The sequence below is a fragment of the Heptranchias perlo genome, chromosome 35 (genome assembly GCF_035084215.1).
Source record: "Heptranchias perlo isolate sHepPer1 chromosome 35, sHepPer1.hap1, whole genome shotgun sequence".
Taxonomy (NCBI): Eukaryota; Metazoa; Chordata; class Chondrichthyes; order Hexanchiformes; family Hexanchidae; genus Heptranchias; species Heptranchias perlo.
In genome coordinates, this window is record NC_090359.1 from 22,711,095 (window position 1) to 22,731,608 (window position 20,514).

At 51.0% G+C, this 20,514-nt stretch overlaps 1 protein-coding gene across 4 annotated transcripts in view; it reads left to right on the forward strand.

The window, feature by feature from the left end:
- The window catches only part of LOC137302438 (rho guanine nucleotide exchange factor 15-like), a 57,124-nt gene extending 36,985 nt beyond the window's left edge, over positions 1-20,139 (forward strand). Inside the window, exons 10-17 of one of the 4 annotated variants that reach the window (XM_067972099.1) lie at positions 604-678; positions 6,731-6,823; positions 8,526-8,680; positions 11,930-12,094; positions 12,330-12,421; positions 13,423-13,527; positions 15,848-16,008; positions 16,795-20,139. In XM_067972099.1, the coding sequence (XP_067828200.1) occupies positions 604-678; positions 6,731-6,823; positions 8,526-8,680; positions 11,930-12,094; positions 12,330-12,421; positions 13,423-13,527; positions 15,848-16,008; positions 16,795-16,815 (867 nt within the window). In that variant the 3' untranslated portion in view covers positions 16,816-20,139. Of the gene's footprint in view, positions 1-603; positions 679-6,730; positions 6,824-8,525; positions 8,681-11,929; positions 12,095-12,329; positions 12,422-13,422; positions 13,528-15,847; positions 16,051-16,137; positions 16,541-16,794 lie in introns of those variants that run through there. The other 3 variants (XM_067972100.1, XM_067972101.1, XM_067972098.1) reach the window with 3 other exon arrangements.
- Positions 20,140-20,514: the final 375 nt, after the last annotated feature.

A 20,514-nucleotide genomic window follows, 5' to 3' on the forward strand; every position in this document is an offset into this window, starting at 1 on the left:
GAACCGCTAGGCCACCATACCATGGTCCTCAAATAGGTATGTCACTGATGCCCACATCTGGAATCGGTGCAGATGTTGCCTTTTGCTGATTATAAACCGATGTTAAGTGTTGCCCGTGGTTCAGTGGGTAGCCCCTCTCACCTCTAAGTCAGAAAGTTGTGGGTTCAAACCCCACTCCAGAGACTCGAGCACATAAACCAGGCTGAAACTCCCAGTGCCTGTACCGAGGGAGTGCTGCACTGTCAGAGGTGCCGTCTTTCGGATGATATGTTAAACCGAGGCCCTGTCTGCCCTCTCGGGTGGACATAAAAGATCCCATCTCGTTATTTAAAGGGCAGAGGTACTGGCCAATATTTATCCCTTAACCAAGATCACTAAAACAGATTATTCATTCATTATCACAATGCTGTTTGTGGGATCTTGCTGTGCGCAAATTGGCTGTCACGTTTCCCTACATTACAACAGTGACTACACTTGAAAAGTACTTAATTGGCTGTGATGCGCTTTGGGACGTCCTGAGATTGTGAAAGGTGTTTATATAAATGCAAGTCTGTCTGTCTTTTTAAAGTTGGTGCAGATTCTGAGATGCTTTTTTCTGTTTAGAATATACTCCAGAGGTCTGAGGTTGGTTCAGTGAATGAAGAAACTGCCTCAAAAGCACTAGGCCTCGTTTCCAAGGTAAGAACAAGCATCAAAACCACCATCAATTGTAACACTGAGCCAGAACCAAGCACTAATCCAATCGTTAACCAGTACCAGAGCCCCGAACCTAGAACTATGATTGTTAACTATTACCAGAGCCCAATCATTAACCAAAAACAGAGCCCTGAGTGTTAACTGGCCTGAGTGCTGACCTCAATCAGTAACCAGGGCCCAAGCTTCAAATCAGTAACCAGGGCCCAAGCTTCAAATCAGTAACCAGAACTAGACATCCAATCGTTAACCAGGTCAAAGTCCCAGTTCTTAATTAGAGCCCCGATCGTTAATAAGCCAAAGTACTAATCTCGATCATTAACCTGACCAGAGCTCCAATCTTGTCTATCTCTTATTGTAATAACAAAACAATACCCTCCCTGACCCTCAGCTACACTCGTCCTAATATTATTGCCAGGGCAGGTACGGGTTAGATACAGAATAAAGCTCCCTCTACACTGTCCCATCAAACACTCCCAGGGCAGGTACAGCACGGGTTAGATACAGAGTAAAGCTCCCTCTACACTGTCCCATCAAACACTCCCAGGGCAGGTACAGCATGGGTTAGATACAGAGTAAAGCTCCCTCTACACTGTCCCATCAAACACTCCCAGGGCAGGTACAGCACGGGTTAGATACAGAGTAAAGCTCCCTCTACACTGTCCCATCAAACACTCCCAGGGCAGGTACAGCACGGGTTAGATACAGAGGAAAGCTCCTTCTACAGTGTCCCATCAAACACTCCCAGGGCAGGTACAGCACGGGTTAGATACAGAGTAAAGCTCTCTCTACGCTGTCCCATCAAACACTCCCAGGGCAGGTACAGCACGGGTTAGATACAGAGTAAAGCTCCCTCTACACTGTCCCATCAAACACTCCCAGGGCAGGTACAGCATGGGTTAGATACAGAGTAAAGCTCCCTCTACACTGTCCCATCAGACACTCCCAGGGCAGGTACAACACGGGTTAGATACAGAGTAAAGCTCCCTCTACACTGTCCCATCAAACACTCCCAGGGCAGGTACAGCACGGGTTAGATACAGAGTAAAGCTCCCTCTACACTGTCCCATCAAACACTCCCAGGGCAGGTACAACACGGGTTAGATACAGAGTAAAGCTCCCTCTACACTGTCCCATCAAACACTCCCAGGGCAGGTACAGCACGGGTTAGATACAGAGTAAAGCTCCCTCTACACTGTCCCATCAAACACTCCCAGGGCAGGTACAGCATGGGTTAGATACAGAGTAAAGCTCCCTCTTCACTGTCCCATCAAACACTCCCAGGGCAGGTACAGCACGGGTTAGATACAGAGTAAAGCTCCCTCTACACTGTCCCATCAATCACTCCCAGGGCAGGTACAGCACGGGTTAGATACAGAGTAAAGCTCCCTCTACACTGTCCCATCAATCACTCCCAGGGCAGGTACAGCACGGGTTAGATACAGAGTAAAGCTCCCTCTACACTGTCACATCAAACACTCCCAGGGCAGGTACAGCACGGGTTAGATACAGAGTAAAGCTCCCTCTACACTGTCCCATCAAACACTCCCAGGGCAGGTACAGCACGGGTTAGATACAGAGGAAAGCTCCTTCTACAGTGTCCCATCAAACACTCCCAGGGCAGGTACAGCACGGGTTAGATACAGAGTAAAGCTCTCTCTACGCTGTCCCATCAAACACTCCCAGGGCAGGTACAATCAGGAGGGCAAAAAGGGGATATGAGATTGCTTTGGCAGATCAGGCAAAGGTGAATCCAAAGAGCTTCTACAAATACATAAAGGGCAAAAGGGTAACTAGGGAGAGAGTAGGGCCTCTTAAGGATCAACAAGGTCATCTATGTGCGGAACCACAAGAGATGGGTGAGATCCTGAATGAATATTTCACATCGGTATTTACGGTTGAGAAAGGCATGGATGTTAGGGAACTTGGGGAAATAAATAGTGATGTCTTGAGGAGTGTACATATTACAGAGAGGGAGGTGCTGGAAGTCTTAACGCGTATCAAGGTAGATAAATCTCCGGGACCTGATGAAATGTATCCCAGGACGTTATGGGAGGTTAGGGAGGAAATTGCGGGTCCCCTAGCAGAGATATTTGAATCATCCACCGCTACAGGTGAGGTGCCTGAAGATTGGAGGGTAGCAAATGTTGTGCCTTTGTTTAAGAAGGGCGGCAGGGAAAAGCCTGGGAACTACAGACCAGTGAGCCTGACATCTGTAGTGGGTAAGTTGTTAGAGGGTATTCTGAGGGACAGAATCTACAGGCATTTGGAGAGGCAGGGACTAATTAGGAACAGTCAGCATGGTTTTGTGAGAGGAAAATCATGTCTCACGAATTTGATTGAGTTTTTTGAAGGGGTAACCAAGAAGATAGATGAGGGCTGTGCAGTAGACGTGGTCTACATGGACTTCAGCAAAGCATTTGACAAGGTACCGCATGGTAGGTTGTTACATAAGGTTAAATCTCATGGGATCCAAGGTGAGGTAGCCAATTGGATACAAAATTGGCTTGACGACAGAAGACAGAGGGTGGTTGTCGAGGGTTGTTTTTCAAACTGGATGCCTGTGTCCAGCGGTGTGCCTCAGGGATCGGTGCTGGGTCCGCTGTTATTTGTTATTTATATTAATGATTTGGATGAGAATTTAGGAGGCATGGTTAGTAAGTTTGCAGATGACACCAAGATTGGTGGCATTGTGGACAGTGAAGAAGGTTATCTAGGATTGCAACGGGATCTTGATAAATTGGGCCAGTGGGCCGATGAATGGCAGATGGAGTTTAATTTAGATAAATGTGAGGTGATGCATTTTGGTAGATCGAATCGGGCCAGGACCTACTCCGTTAATGGTAGGGCGTTGGGGAGGGTTATAGAACAAAGAGATCTAGGAGTACAGATTCATAGCTCCTTGAAAGTGGAGTCACAGGTGGATAGGGTGGTGAAGAAGGCATTCAGCATGCTTGGTTTCATTGGTCAGAACATTGAATGCAGGAGTTGGGATGTCTTGTTGAAGTTGTACAGGGCATTGGTGAGGCCACACTTGGAGTACTGTGTACAGTTCTGGTCACCCTATTATAGAAAGGATATTATTAAACTAGAAAGAGTGCAGAAAAGATTTACTAGGATGCTACCGGGACTTGATGGTTTGACTTACAGGGAGAGGTTAGACAGACTGGGACTTTATTCCCTGGAGAGTAGGAGGTTAAGGGGTGATCTTATAGAAGTCTATAAAATAATGAGGGGCATAGATAAGGTCGATAGTCAAAATCTTTTCCCAAAGGTAGGGGAGTCTATAACGAGGGGGCACAGATTTAAGGTGAGAGGGGAGAGATACAAAAGGATCCAGAGGGGCAATTTTTTCACTCAAAGGGTGGTGAGTGTCTGGAACGAGCTGCCAGAGGCAGTAGTAGAGGCGGGTACAATTTTGTCTTTTAAAAAGCATTTGGACAGTTACATGGGTAAGATGGGTATAGAGGGATATGGGCCAAGTGCAGGAAATTGGGACTAGCTTAGTGGCATAAACTGGGCGACATGGACATGTTGGGCCGAAGGGCCTGTTTCCATGTTGTAACTTCTATGATTCTATGACTCCCAGGGCAGGTACAGCACGGGTTAGATACAGAGTAAAGCTCCCTCTACACTGTCCCATCAAACACTCCCAGGGCAGGTACAGCATGGGTTAGATACAGAGTAAAGCTCCCTCTACACTGTCCCATCAAACACTCCCAGGGCAGGTACAACACGGGTTCGATACAGAGTAAAGCTCCCTCTACACTGTCCCATCAAACACTCCCAGGGCAGGTACAGCACGGGTTAGATACAGAGTAAAGCTCCCTCTACACTGTCCCATCAAACACTCCCAGGGCAGGTACAACACGGGTTAGATACAGAGTAAAGCTCCCTCTACACTGTCCCATCAAACACTCCCAGGGCAGGTACAGCACGGGTTAGATACAGAGTAAAGCTCCCTCTACACTGTCCCATCAAACACTCCCAGGGCAGGTACAGCATGGGTTAGATACAGAGTAAAGCTCCCTCTTCACTGTCCCATCAAACACTCCCAGGGCAGGTACAGCACGGGTTAGATACAGAGTAAAGCTCCCTCTACACTGTCCCATCAATCACTCCCAGGGCAGGTACAGCACGGGTTAGATACAGAGTAAAGCTCCCTCCACACTGTCCCATCAATCACTCCCAGGGCAGGTACAGCACGGGTTAGATACAGAGTAAAGCTCCCTCTACACTGTCACATCAAACACTCCCAGGGCAGGTACAGCACGGGTTAGATACAGAGTAAAGCTCCCTCTACACTGTCCCATCAAACACTCCCAGGGCAGGTACAACACGGGTTCGATACAGAGTAAAGCTCCCTCTACACTGTCCCATCAAACACTCCCAGGGCAGGTACAGCACGGGTTAGATACAGAGTAAAGCTCCCTCTACACTGTCCCATCAAACACTCCCAGGGCAGGTACAACACGGGTTAGATACAGAGTAAAGCTCCCTCTACACTGTCCCATCAAACACTCCCAGGGCAGGTACAGCACGGGTTAGATACAGAGTAAAGCTCCCTCTACACTGTCCCATCAAACACTCCCAGGGCAGGTACAACACGGGTTAGATACAGAGTAAAGCTCCCTCTACACTGTCCCATCAAACACTCCCAGGGCAGGTACAGCACGGGTTAGATACAGAGTAAAGCTCTCTCTACACTGTCCCATCAAACACTCCCAGGGCAGGTACAGCACGGGTTAGATACAAAGTAAAGCTCCCTCTACACTGTCCCATCAAACACTCCCAGGGCAGGTACAACACGGGTTAGATACAGAGTAAAGCTCCCTCTACACTGTCCCATCAAACACTCCCAGGGCAGGTACAGCATGGGTTAGATACAGAGTAAAGCTCTCTCTACACTGTCCCATCAAACACTCCCAGGGCAGGTACAGCATGGGTTAGATACAGAGTAAAGCTCCCTCTACACTGTCCCATCAAACACTCCCAGGGCAGGTACAGCATGGGTTAGATACAGAGTAAAGCTCCCTCTACACTGTCCCATCAAACACTCCCAGGGCAGGTACAGCATGGGTTAGATACAGAGTAAAGCTCCCTCTACACTGTCCCATCAAACACTCCCAGGGCAGGTACAGCATGGGTTAGATACAGAGTAAAGCTCCCTCTACACTGTCCCATCAAACACTCCCAGGGCAGGTACAGGGTTAGATACAGAGTAAAGCTCCCTCTACACTGTCCCATCAAACACTCCCAGGGCAGGTACAGCACGGGTTAGATACAGAGTAAAGCTCCCTCTACACTGTCCCATCAAACACTCCCAGGGCAGGTACAGCACGGGTTAGATACAGAGTAAAGCTCCCTCTACACTGTCCCATCAAACACTCCCAGGGCAGGTACAGCACGGGTTAGATACAGAGTAAAGCTCCCTCTACACTGTCCCATCAAACACTCCCAGGGCAGGTACAGCACGGGTTAGATACAGAGTAAAGCTCCCTCTACACTGTCCCATCAAACACTCCCAGGGCAGGTACAGCACGGGGTTAGATACAGAGTAAAGCTCCCTCTACACTGTCCCATCAAACACTCCCAGGGCAGGTACAGCACAGGTTAGATACAGAGTAAAGCTCCCTCTACACTGTCCCATCAAACACTCCCAGGGCAGGTACAGCACAGGTTAGATACAGAGTAAAGCTCCCTCTACACTGTCCCATCAAACACTCCCAGGGCAGGTACAGCACGGGTTAGATACAGAGTAAAGCTCCCTCTGCACTGTCCCATCAAACACTCCCAGGGCAGGTACAGGGTTAGATACAGAGTAAAGCTCCCTCTACACTGTCCATTTCTGTTACCAGCCTGTGGCCTCCCTGTCAGATTACCAGTTTAATGCTGAATTAGGTAGATTTATGCTGTGGGCTCATGGCCACTGGGTGCTTGGTTGCACCAAGCTCATTGAACGTGGGAACCTTACAGCCACCAGGGAGAGGAGAGTTTCACAGTGTTGTCCTTGGACGTTCCTTCCTTCTATTCCCAGATCATTGAAGAGTGTAACACGCAAGTCGGGAAAATGAAACAAATGGAGGAAATAATCCACATCGGGAAAAAACTGGAGTTTGACAAACTAAAGGTAAGGCACTTAAAACTCCGGACTGGGGTGGAAAACCTCGGAGTTTCTGTCCGACAATGGTGGTCATGTTAAAGGCCATCTGGTCGGTGAGCATTTTGAAATTAGGACCAATGCTTTATTTTAACCCACAGGATATTGCACCAGACTCCCAGAGACTGGAGTTGTTTTGGGATCAACTGACACCTTTTAAAAGGGGCGGGATGGAGATGTGTTGAGAAGGGAGATTGATGGTTACAGATATTCACAACACTGCTTGTGTTTTTTTTGGTGGGGCAGTGGGTTCAGGAAATATTCTTTAAATATAGTGGTGACTTATACACCTGATATTACAGTACAGGCCATCCCGGATAGGTGTATGTGTTACGCACCCTGTACAAGATATAAGGTAAAACTGGTCCTCTCGCCTTGCCTCCAAATTCTGCCGCTCCAGCTCCAGCTCATGTCTCTGCCTCTGCCTCGTTCTCTCGGTCTTCGTTCTCTCGGTCTCTGTCTGTCTGTATGTCTCTGTCTCTCTCTGCCCCTCTCTTTCTCAGGATGGGGTAAGGGAATTAGGAGTGGGAGGGGTGTCTCCTGGGTCAGAGCAAGTAACTGCCTGGAATTATGCCCCTTGTCCAAGATGTTTTATAAAACCACTTGCAAAATTGAGCATAAATACACCATAACCCATGATGCAATGCAATTGTACCATGTGACTCACTGTAGCAGGATCAACTCTTGCTTGAGTTAGTGGGGAATGCACAGACATTGAGTTTCCATTCAAGCTGGCTCTCTTCAGAAAGAGGGTGTGGTACTGTAGGGCTAGCAACCCAGAAGTCACGAGTTCAAGTCCCACCATGGCAAGTTGGGCAATTGGATTCGATAAATCTGGTAATTTGTGAGTTGGGGGGGGGAAAGAAAAGTGACCATGAAAGCTGTTGGATTGTCATCAAAACCCAACTGGTTGACTAATGTCCTTCAGGGAAGGAAGCCTGCCGTCCTTACCCGTGCCGTGCCTGGCCTGCATGCGAGTCCAGGCCCGTGCTAAACGTTTGATCTCGAGGACCTCCGAAGCCTAGCAAGCCACTCCGTCGTGTTCAAGAGGAAGACCCACCCAATAAATGCAGCCTTGCTAGCCTCGCCCACACCCTGAGAACAAATGCAGTGAAACCCGAATAAACGGACACTCCCCCCCCCCAAAAAAAAACGGACACTTATTGAGAGACCCATGGTAAAATATACAAGAGGCACACTCTGAAACCACGGCCACTCGCGAATTACGAATTACGGGCGGCCTTCAGTGCACCGAGCCCCCTTTCACAACTTGAAACGCGCTGGTCAGCGCGAGGCAGCAGTGGATTTTTTTTTGTGTGTGTGTGAAAGAAACGGCTTTTGTGGAATGGGGAGCTCTTTACCCAGCATGCGCGGCGGCAGAGAAGCGGCTCTATCTCCGTGATTGAATGCTCGCCCGGCTCTGTCCCAGGGATAGAGCGGTTTCTCTGCTGCAGTGGATGCTGGGTAAAGAACACCCCATTTCACTGAAATGTTTTTTTAAAAACATAGGACATGCAATGACCGTTTTGAAAATAAGGACACCTGCGGGGTGGGGTGGGGGGGGAGAAAAAGGACAGCTGATGCCAGTCCCTCCGGTGTCCGTAATTTACGGGTTTCACTGTAGTAATAAATAAAAAAGTCATGTCGCTAATTCCCTGTTGTCCGCTTTCAGGCCATTCCCATTATCTCCCAGCTCCGCCATCTTGAGAAACGAGGGGAGCTCTCCGAGATCGTCTTCCGGGGAAACCGTTTCGGGGTGAAACCCAAGGTCATCCCTTTGTATTTCTTCCTCTTCAATGACTTGTTGCTAATCACCAGCAAAAAGAGGTGAGTGGTGAGACATCTTCTATCCGATCAGTTAAAGAAAGAGTTTGCATTTATATAGCACCTGTCACATCTTCAGGACGTCCCAAAGTGCCTCCCGGCCAACGAATTACTTTTTGGAAGTGTGGCCACTGTTGTTATGTCGACGAACGTAGCAGTCAATTTGCGCACAGCAAGATCCCACAAACTGCGTTGAGATAAATGACCAGACAATCTGTTTTGGAGCCAGTTAAATATTGGCCAGGTGCAGAGGAGATTTACTGGAATGATACCCCGGGGTGAGAGACTTCAGTTAGGTGGAGAGACTGGAGAAGCTGGGGTTGTTCTCCTGAGAGCAGAGAAGGTTAAGGGGAGATTTAATAGAGGTGTTCAAAATTATGAGGTTTTGACAGAGTAAATAGGGAGAAACTGTTTCCAGTGGCAGGAGGGTCGGTAACCAGAAGACTTAGATTTAAGATAACAGGCACAAAAAATCCAGAGGAGAGATGAGGAGAATTTCTTTTACTCAGCGAGTTGTTACGATCTGGAATGCGCTGCCTGAAAGGGCGGTGGAAGCAGATTCAATAGTAACTTTCAAAAGGGGAATTGGATAAATACTTGAAAAGGAAAAATTTGCAGGGCGGTGGGGAAAGAGCAGGGGGGAGTGGGACTAATTGGACAGCTCTTTCAAAGAGCCGGCACAGACAGGATGGGCCAAATGGCCTCCTTCAGTGCTGTATGATTCTCACAGGGGCGCGAGGGCGACCAACTGAGTCAAGCCTGACACTTTTTTTTTAAAAATGGGGAAAAAAGTGGGAAATAGAACACATCCTGGTGTTGGGATAAGACACTGGGAGATCCGATGTGGCCGGATAAAGAAAGGAAGGGGGTTGGGGGAAGTCAGTCGATGTGCAGCGACTCCTAATTGGAAAGTGCCTGTGAATGGATGTTGGGTGAGGACCGGATCGGCCTCAGCTGCGCCGCACCTATGGTCGAATAGCCTTGCTGACTCTCGCTCTTCTAGGCTGACACGTGGAGAATGGCCAATCGGTTGTAAGGCTGTTTGTATCTGCGGGGACTGTACCCAGCAAAAGCCAACACCTTCAGGAGAGATGGGGAGAAACGGTGGGGGGGGGGAGGAGGAGGAGGAGGAGCCCTGATCTCCCCCATAAAAGTAACAGTATATATTTTGATCCAAATATCCGCACACCCGATTTATGCAAGGAGCAGTGGGATTACTTCTATGGTGCGCAGAGACTTGCTCTGTCTCGCGCTCTCTGTCGCGCGCTCGCTCTCTGTCGCGCGCTCGCTCTCTGTCGCGCGCTCGCTCGCTCTCTGTCGCGCGCTCGCTCGCTCTCTGTCGCGCGCTCGCTCGCTCTCTGTCGCGCGCTCGCTCGCTCTCTGTCGCGCGCTCGCTCGCTCTCTGTCGCGCGCTCGCTCGCTCTCTGTCGCGCGCTCGCTCGCTCTCTGTCGCGCGCTCGCTCGCTCTCTGTCGCGCGCTCGCTCGCTCTCTGTCGCGCGCTCGCTCGCTCTCTGTCGCGCGCTCGCTCGCTCTCTCTCCTCTCTCGTGCTTTCTCTCTCCTTCGCTTTCTCTCTCTCTCGTGCTTTCTCTCTCTCTCGTGCTTTCTCTCTCTCTCGTGCTTTCTCTCTCTCTCGTGCTTTCTCTCTCTCTCGTGCTTTCTCTCTCTCTTTCTCTCTCACTCGTGCTTTCTCTCTCTCGTGCTTTCTCTCTCTCGTGCTTTCTCTCTCTCGTGCTTTCTCTCTCTCTCGTGCTTTCTCTCTCTCTCGTGCTTTCTCTCTCTCTCGTGCTTTCTCTCTCTCTCGTGCTTTCTCTCTCTCTCGTGCTTTCTCTCTCTCTCGTGCTTTCTCTCTCTCTCGTGCTTTCTCTCTCTCGTGCTTTCTCTCTCTCGTGCTTTCTCTCTCTCGTGCTTTCTCTCTCTTTCTCTCGTGCTTTCTCTCTCTCGTGCTTTCTCTCTCTCGTGCTTTCTCTCTCTCTCTCGCTTTCTCTCTCTCGTGCTTTCTCTCTCGTGCTTTCTCTCTCTCTCGTGCTTTCTCTCTCTCGTGCTTTCTCTCTCTCGTGCTTTCTCTCTCTCGTGCTTTCTCTCTCTTTCTCTCGTGCTTTCTTTCTCTCGTGCTTTCTCTCTCTCGTGCTTTCTCTCTCTCTCTCTCGCTTTCTCTCTCTCGTGCTTTCTCTCTCTCTCGTGCTTTCTCTCTCTCGTGCTTTCTCTCTCACTCGTGCTTTCTCTCTCTCTTTCTCTCTCACTCGTGCTTTCTCTCTCACTCGTGCTTTCTCTCTCACTCGTGCTTTCTCTCTCACTCGTGCTTTCTCTCTCACTCGTGCTTTCTCTCTCACTCGTGCTTTCTCTCTCACTCGTGCTTTCTCTCTCACTCGTGCTTTCTCTCTCACTCGTGCTTTCTCTTTCACTCTTTCTCTCTCACTCGTGCTTTCTCTCTCTCGTGCTTTCTCTCTCTCGTGCTTTCTCTCTCTCGTGCTTTCTCTCACTCGTGCTTTCTCTCTCACTCGTGCTTTCTCTCTCACTCGTGCTTTCTCTCTCACTCGTGCTTTCTCTCTCTTTCTCTCGTGCTTTCTCTCTCGCTTTCTCTCTCTCTCTCGCTTTCTCTCTCTCTCGTGCTTTCTCTCTCGTGCTTTCTCTCTCTCTCGTGCTTCCTCTCTCTCTCGTGCTTTCTCTCTCTCTCGTGCTTCCTCTCTCGTGCTTTCTCTCTCTCTCGTGCTTCCTCTCTCTCTCGTGCTTCCTCACTCGTGCTTTCTCTCACTCGTGCTTTCTCTCTCTCGTGCTTTCTCTCTCTCGTGCTTTCTCTCTCTCGTGCTTTCTCTCTCTCGTGCTTTCTCTCTCTCGTGCTTTCTCTCTCTCTCGTGCTTTCTCCCTCTCTCGTGCTTTCTCTCTCTCTCGTGCTTTCTCTCTCTCTCGTGCTTTCTCTCTCTCCTTCTCTCTCACTCGTGCTTTCTCTCTCTCTCGTGCTTTCTCTCTCTCCTTCTCTCTCACTCGTGCTTTCTCTCTCTCTCGTGCTTTCTCTCTCTCTCGTGCTTTCTCTCTCTCTCGTGCTTTCTCTCTCTCCTTCTCTCTCACTCGTGCTTTCTCTCTCTCTCGTGCTTTCTCTCTCTCCTTCTCTCTCACTCGTGCTTTCTCTCTCTCTCGTGCTTTCTCTCTCTCCTTCTCTGCTTTATGCCTTGACCAGTAAATTGGCCGTTGTCTGTGGCTTGTCTCTATCAAACGCCTTGGTCCGCTAACGAAACTGTGATCCTCTGCCCAGTGGGGACAGGTACCAGGTGGTGGACCATGCCCATCGGTCACTGGTTGAGGTGCAGGAATGCTCCAGCAACTCCCCGGGCTCTGGGATCGAGAACAGCTTTGAGCTGATTCTACTGGAGAACCATCGGGGCAAGCAGTCGGACCGCCTCCTGAAGACGTCTAAAGAGTGAGTACTGAGTCCATCTTGTCGCGTGACGTCACTGTCCGCCCCGTCACGCGGCGCCGTCCGTCCAATCGCTGTCCACCCCGTCACGTGACGTCACGGTCCGCCCCGTCACGTGGCGTCACTCCCAACCCGTCATGTGACAACATCCCGTCCAATCGCTATCCGTCCCGTCACTGCGATGTCAGGGATGCAACCACGGACCTGGAATTGATTCTAACGTAAGCCCTGTTCCCAGGTCTGACCGGCACCGCTGGATGGACGCCTTAAAGTCGGGCAAACAGAACCTTCCGGAGGATTCCAAAGACGACAAAATCTATGAATGCTGGGGTAAGGGTGCACTTGGGAGATTAGAGTTACGTAGAATGTACAGCACAGAAACAGGCCATTCGGCCCGACTGGTCCATGCCGGTGTTTATGCTCCACACGAGCCTCCTCCCTCCCTACTTCATCTCACCCTAGCAGCATATCCTTCTATTCCTTTCTCCCTCGTGTGTTTATCTAACTTTCCTTTAAATGCATCTATGTTATTCGCCTCAACTACTCCTTGTGGGAGCGAGTTCCACATTCTCACCGCTCTCTGGGTAAAGAAGTTTCTCCTGAATTCCCTATTGGATTTATTAGTGACTATCTTATATTTATGGCCCTTAGTTTTGGATTCCCTCACAAGTGGAGACATCTTCTCTACCTTTACCCTATCAACCCCTACATAATTTTAAAGACCTCAATTAGGTCACCCCATAGCCAATTTGCACAAAGCAAGGCCCCACAAGCAATGAGATAAATGACCAGATAATCTATTTTTAGTGATGTTGGTTGAGGGTTAAATATTGGCCCAGGACACTGGTGAGAACACCCCCTGCTCTCCTTCCAGTGGTGGCCGTGGGATCTTTTACGCCCATCTGAGAGGGGCAGACGGGTACCTCGGTTTAAAGACAGCACCTCCGACGGTGCAGCACTCCCTCAGTGCCGCACTGGGAGTGTCGGCCTGGATTATGTGCTCAAGCCTCGGGAGTGGGACTTGAACCCGTAACCCTCTGACCCAGAAGTGCGAGTGATACCCACTGAGCCAGGGCTAGTAAGTCCAACAGCGGCAATTACTTGCCTTGTTTCCCAGTCACAATATGGAAGTGTCGGACTCCGCGGGGATACAATGCAGTGGCAGCGAGCATCTCCGGTTTTATTCTCCTTAAGCTCAAGGGCCAGGCAGTGAATTACAATCTGTGGTTAAACACCTAGGGTCAGGGTGAGTACATTTTGAGATAAGCCCTAAGGTTGGTGTTTTCTTTTCTCTTCTTCCCACCCCCCCCCCCCCCCCCCTTTTGAAACAGACTGTCCCCAGATGCAGTGTCTGTTACCCTACACTGCCCAACAGGCCGACGAGCTAAGCCTAGAGCCTGCCGACATCATCAACATAACCAGGAAATCGGCAGAGGGTAAGAGTGACTTGAAGTCCTTTTCGTTTTTTTATTTCACTAATTGATTATCCCCTTAAGTGAGACGCTCCCAAACTTTTTTCTTGATTGCAGGACGACCTGTAATTATTGACACGCTCCCCGGGGACACCCTGTAAATACGGACACGCTCCCCGGGGACACCCTGTAAATACTGACACGCTCCCCGGGGACACCCTGTAAATACGGACACGCTCCCCGGGGACACCCTGTAAATACGGACACGCTCCCCGGGGACACCCTGTAAATACGGACACGCTCCCCGGGGACACCCTGTAAATACTGACACGCTCCCCGGGGACCCCCTGTAAATACTGACACGCTCCCCGGGGACACCCTGTAAATACTGACACGCTCCCCGGGGACACCCTGTAAATACTGACACGCTCTCCGGGGACACCCTGTAAATACTGACACGCTCCCCGGGGACACCCTGTAAATACTGACACGCTCCCCGGGGACACCCTGTAAATACTGACACGCTCCCCGGGGACACCCTGTAAATACTGACACGCTCTCCGGGGACACCCTGTAAATACTGACACGCTCCCCGGGGACACCCTGTAAATATTGACACACTCCCGGGGACCCCCTGTAAATACTGACACCCTCCCCGGGGACACCCTGTAAATACTGACACCCTCCCCGGGGACACCCTGTAAATACGGACACGCTCCCCGGGGACCCCCTGTAAATACGGACACGCTCCCCGGGGACCCCCTGTAAATACGGACACGCTCCCCGGGGACCCCCTGTAAATACGGACACGCTCCCCGGGGACCCCCTGCAAACACTGACACCCTCCCCGGGGACCCCCTGCAAACACTGACACCCTCCCCGGGGACCCCCTGCAAACACTGACGCCCTCCCCGGGGACCCCCTGCAAACACTGACGCCCTCCCCGGGGACCCCCTGCAAACACTGACGCCCTCCCCGGGGACCCCCTGCAAACACTGACGCCCTCCCCGGGGACCCCCTGCAAACACTGACACCCTCCCCGGAGACCCCCCTGTAAATACTGACACGCTTCCCGGGGACACCCTGTAACCCCCCACTTTGATCAATATGTTTCCAGCACGAGGAAGGAAGCAGTGCTGGATCTAGTTCTGGTGAATTAAGTGGGGCAAGTGGAGCATGTTTCAGTGGGGGGAGCAGTTGGGAAACAGTGATCACAATATCAGTAGGTTTGGAGCAGTTGTGGGAAAGGACAAGGAACAATCAAGGGTGAAATTACTCAAGTGGAAGAGAGCTAATTTCAGTGAGTTGAAAAGGGATCTGGCCCAGGTGGATTGGAAACAAAGACTGGCAGGTAAAATAGTAAGTGAGCAATGGGAGGCCTTTTAAGAGGGGATAATTCTGGTCCAGACTAGACAGATTCCTAAGAGGGGGAAAGGAAGGATATCCAAAGCTAGCGCTCCCTGGATGACTAAAGATATAGAGATTAAAATGAAAATAAAACTGGATGATAAATGTCAAGTTCATAATTCAGGAGAGAATCAAGCAGAATACAGAAAGTGTAGAGGAGAACAGAAAGGGGCAAAAAGAGTGTATGAGAAAAGATTAGACCGCGCCTGGAGTACTGTGAGCAGTTCTGGGCACCGCACCTTCGGAAGGACACATTGGCCTTGGAGGGAGTGCAGCGTAGGTTTATTAGAATGATACCCGGACTTCAAGGGTTAAGTTACGAGGAGAGATTACACAAATTGGGGTTGTATTCTCTAGAGTTTAGAAGGTTAAGGGGTGATCTGATCGAAGATTATAAGATATTAAGGGGAACGGATAGGGTGGATAGAGAGAAACTATTTCCGCTGGTTGGGGATTCTAGGAGTAGGGGGCACAGTCTAAAAATTAGAGCCAGACCTTTCAGGAGCGAGATTAGAAAACATTTCTACACACAAAGGGTGGTAGAAGTTTGGAACTCTCTTCCGCAAACGGCAATTGATACTAGCTCAATTGCTTAATTTAAATCTGAGATAGATCGCTTTTTGGCAACCAAAGGTATTAAGGGATATGGGCCAAAGGCAGGTATATGGAGTTAGATCACAGATCAGCCATGATCTTATCAAATGGCGGAGCAGGCACGAGGGGCTGAATGGCCTACTCCTGTTCCTATGTCCCTATTAGCGGGTAACGTAAAAGGGAACACTGTAAAAGTCTTTTATAAGTGATTTACAAAGGTTTAGCACTGCTTCCTTGCTTTCGTACTCATCTTTTAAAAAACGGCCTTATCGACTTGTCCTGCCGCCATCACAGATTTGGTTTGATTCTGACTCGATGTTAAAGTCCTTTCTGTCTCCCCCAGGTTGGTACGAGGGGACCAAGTTGTCCAATGGGAAGAAAGGCTGGTTTCCGAGCGAAAGCGTGCAGGAGATCACGAACGAGCACGTGCGCAGGCGCAACCTGCGGGAACGATACCGGCTGCTGCAAGCGGCCCACCAACTGCATCGGGTTCAAGACGACGAGGTAAAGAAGATAGGCAACATGTCGTTATAAAACCCGGGACGAGGCGGGGCGGGGGGGGGGCCAGGGACGGGGGGGGACAAGAGGCTTAAAAGAGACAAAAAGAATCGATGCCTTTTTACTCTGGTCCAGCAGAAAATATGCCCTTAGCCGGCCAATGGATTAGACGATGCCAGAACGGGAGGGAGAGAGAGAGAATCACGGCAACGAGGAATCTTACAACGCTATAATGTTCACGCCAACGTTCGAGAGGTCCTAACACTATTTTACTGATATTCCTCATCTTCTTGCGAATTCTTTGGTGATTTTCCTGAACTGTGGGACTCGGTCCCTCGCTCACCTCTCTCCGTGGACGGGATTAAGCGCGATTTGGAAAGAACCGTTTTTTTTTTCTATCCACGGGACGTCCCCAAAAAACGTTTCACAGCCAACGAGTTTTTAAAGAGGCGGTCACTGATGGTTCGGCCCGCGGGTGGGAGCCTCGATTTGTGCACAGCGGCAAATTGTTTCTCGTGGTGTTGGTTGAATTGAAAGTTGGGGAGTGGGGGGGGGGGGGGGGGGAAGAGAAAATACCTTTGGAACTAAAAGACTCGGGGTGGGTGGAATACAGTCCACTTCAAGGGGGAAAAAACCACATCCTTTTCGGGATTACCACACCTGGACCACTGACTGATGCCAGACCTGGGATAGTAATATATATGTCTTGAGATGTGTGTGCCACACTTTGTTCGATTGTGATTGGTGTTTTATACAACTGTACATATTTTTTTTAAAAAACCACTAAAACAGAAGACAGAAATTACTCTTTAACTGACCTCAGCAATTGGACCTTGTGGCCTTAAAGGGACAGACCACTTGCACGCAACTCTACCTTAGCAGCACAATACTACATTATCTGGTCAAATACTCCAACTTACTCTGAGCATTGCCATTGGAGATCCGGCTAGTTTACGATAAGATAGTTGAAACTATCTGAGCTCACTCGTCACTGCCCAAACTGCAGCAACGCATCGTGTCCAGGACAGATGTTTGGATCCCCCAGAGGACCGCGCGAGAAACAGCTGTACCGAAGGTGGACCTGACCAAGAAACAGCACTACTGCCACGCAGATGTTGAACATTCCCAGATGTTGGTGGGGACTGTGTCGTGGCCGGAGAGGTGAGGGGGTCACAGTCGAACTGCGTTCCAAACCCCTGGGAGCTGGAGGTGGGGGTTAACTGAGGCTTCTCCCCTGCCTCAAGGCATCACAAAGATGTATGCTGTCATTGCTTATATCTCGGAATGTTTTCCCAACCACATTTTCCCCACTGTCGGGTGCCTGAGACGCACGGAAAGCTGTCGTCTTGTTTTAAGAGTCTCCAAAACGGCCGAGGAAACCCAATAAAGGCTGAATGGGAACACTGGGTGCCAGAGCCAGGCCCCGTCTCGAGGTGAGTCCAGGCCTCGAACGACTACAGGTGCTGGGCCCCTCAGTCGGCCTACACGGCAGGCCTTCTGACCACCACCATGGCCTTTAGACTTGGTTTGGAGGGCGGAGATGGGAAGGAGGAGGACGGAGGACGTGTGATCCCTGCTCACAATCAGCCGGAGCCCAACCTAGGGCCCATCCACTGAGTTTTCCCCAGTCAGAAAGTGGGTGTGGGAGTAGGGGAGATTGAGAGTTCTTCTCTCTTTCCTGAGGGGCGGTCTCCTTTCAAGCCACACGGATGCCACCCTTTGGGGTCGAAATTCCGCGGGAGGGCCTCCAGGGGCAGCTCAGAGCATCTGCCCACCCAGTAACTGCATCCCCTGACCCTCATCCCAAATACTGGGGGTCTGTTCATTTGCAGAGAGGAGGTGGGCACTCCTGCTGGCAATAGTACAAGTGGGGTGCCCACTTCAGTTTTGGGGGGGTGGTGAATGGGTCGAAGAAATTTGTAATGGTGCCCAGCCAGCAGCAAAAGAAAATTAATTACTTTTTTTTTTAATATAAGTAGGCTGGTTTCAGTCGCTCTGTGACATCAAGACTTCCCCTTGTGACCGGCAAATGTGGGCATCCTGTCGTATAATGTTATTCCCTCTATCTGCGTACACCAGACTCAAATGGGCCGAAAATTGTGAAGGGACGGGACGGGACGGGGGTGGAAAACAGGGAAGGGCGGGGACGTGCTGTATTTGGGTCCCCACCCCCCCAAGATCAACGTCCCCTGCCCCAGCTGAGTGGAAAAGTGTGTAGGTTTGGAGTCTTAAGTGTGTTCCAAATATAAGGTTATGGTGTGTACACAATTGCACCCCCTCCCCCCAACAGCAGGAGCCCCACGTGATGTCGGGCAGAGCTGGGCAGGTCCCACGTTCAATGGCAGAAGCCCCTTAACTAGCCCTAGAGCCCCCCCTCCTACACCCCACCTAATGAAGTAGTGGGTGTACATAGGCCGGGCTGCCATTCCCGTTCGTTGTTCCACATCGCTTTCGGGTGAGGGCAGGAGGGGGACTTGCCTGTAATGGCGACACCCTAACCAGCACCCCCCGCCCTCCAGCTCCACTGGCCTCGCTGGCAACTTTGGCAGGATGGTGGAGGTGAATGGGCATTGGTGGAGTTGAGGTCAATGGCTTTGTGCGGATGGAGTGACCCACCCGCCTGTAAAGGTTGAGGGGCTGTCCTATAGCTGGTGCCAGCCCCAATCCACCATTAACCCGGTACACGGGACAGTGCTGTATACGTGCGCGGTAGACCGAGCTCTCCATTAACCCGGTACACGGGACAGTGCTGTATACGTGCGCGGTAGACCGAGCTCTCCATTAACCCGGTACACGGGACAGTGCTGTATACATGCGCGGTAGACCGAGCTCCCCATTAACCCGGTACACAGGACAGTGCTGTATACATGCGCGGTAGACCGAGCTCCCCATTAACCCGGTACACGGGACAGTGCTGTATACATGCGCGGTAGACCGAGCTCCCCATTAACCCGGTACACGGGACAGTGCTGTATACATGCGCGGTAGACCGAGCTCCCCATTAACCCGGTACACAGGGGACGGTGCTGTATACATGCGCGGTAGACCGAGCTCCCCATTAACCCGGTACACGGGACAGTGCTGTATACATGCGCGGTAGACCGAGCTCCCCATTAACCCGGTACACGGGACAGTGCTGTATACATGCGCGGTAGACCGAGCTCCCCATTAACCCGGTACACGGGACAGTGCTGTATACATGCGCGGTAGACCAAGCTCCCCATTAACCCGGTACACAGGGGACGGTGCTGTATACATGCGCGGTAGACCGAGCTCCCCATTAACACGGGACAGTGCTGTATACATGCGCGGTAGACCGAGCTCCCCATTAACCCGGTACACGGGACAGTGCTGTATACATGCGCGGTAGACCGAGCTCCCCATTAACCCGGTACACGGGACAGTGCTGTATACATGCGCGGTAGACCGAGCTCCCCATTAACCCGGTACACGGGACAGTGCTGTATACATGCGCGGTAGACCGAGCTCCCCATTAACCCGGTACACGGGACAGTGCTGTATACATGCGCGGTACACAGGGGACGGTGCTGTATACATGCGCGGTAGACCGAGCTCCCCATTAACCCGGTACACGGGACAGTGCTGTATACATGCGCGGTAGACCGAGCTCCCCATTAACCCGGTACACGGGACAGTGCTGTATACATGCGCGGTAGACCAAGCTCCCCATTAACCCGGTACACAGGGGACGGTGCTGTATACATGCGCGGTAGACCGAGCTCCCCATTAACACGGGACAGTGCTGTGTACATGCGCGGTAGACCGAGCTCCCCATTAACCCGGTACACGGGGGACGGTGCTGTATACATGCGCGGTAGACCGAGCTCCCCATTAACCCGGTACACGGGGGACGGTGCTGTATACATGCGCGGTAGACCGAGCTCCCCATTAACCCGGTGCACGGGGGACGGTGCTGTATACATGCGCGGTAGACCGAGCTCCCCATTAACCCGGTACACAGGGGACGGTGCTGTATACGGCCGCAGTATCATGGTGGAACTCCAATCTGACACTGTCAAAACAGAGGGAAATATTACCAAACCAAACCACAAGTCCCTCCAGCAATAACTGTTTAACATTAAAGTGTGTTATCATAAAATACTGATTTACAAACAAGCATTTTTTTGTTTACATTTGTTTGAGAACGGAGGCCAACACAGGCAAGGCCCGATTTATTGGCCATCCCTTGTTGTCCTGCGAAGATGGTGGTGGGTCTTCTGCTTGAACCGCTGGACGATGACGCTCCTCTCAGGGTGTTGCGGAGGGAATTTCGGCAACGTTGACCCAACGGTAACGAAGGAACGGCGGGCGACGTACGTCTGCGTCACGGTGGGCGCAGCGGGGATGACGGTGCTCCCGAGCCCGTCGCTGCTCTTATCCTTCTTGGCCGTAGAGGTCACTGGGCTGGAGCTCTGCCTGTAGGCAGAGATCCTGCAGCCAGAACTCGGTGCGGTTAACTGCCTAATGCAAGAGTGCAGATTCTACAGTCTA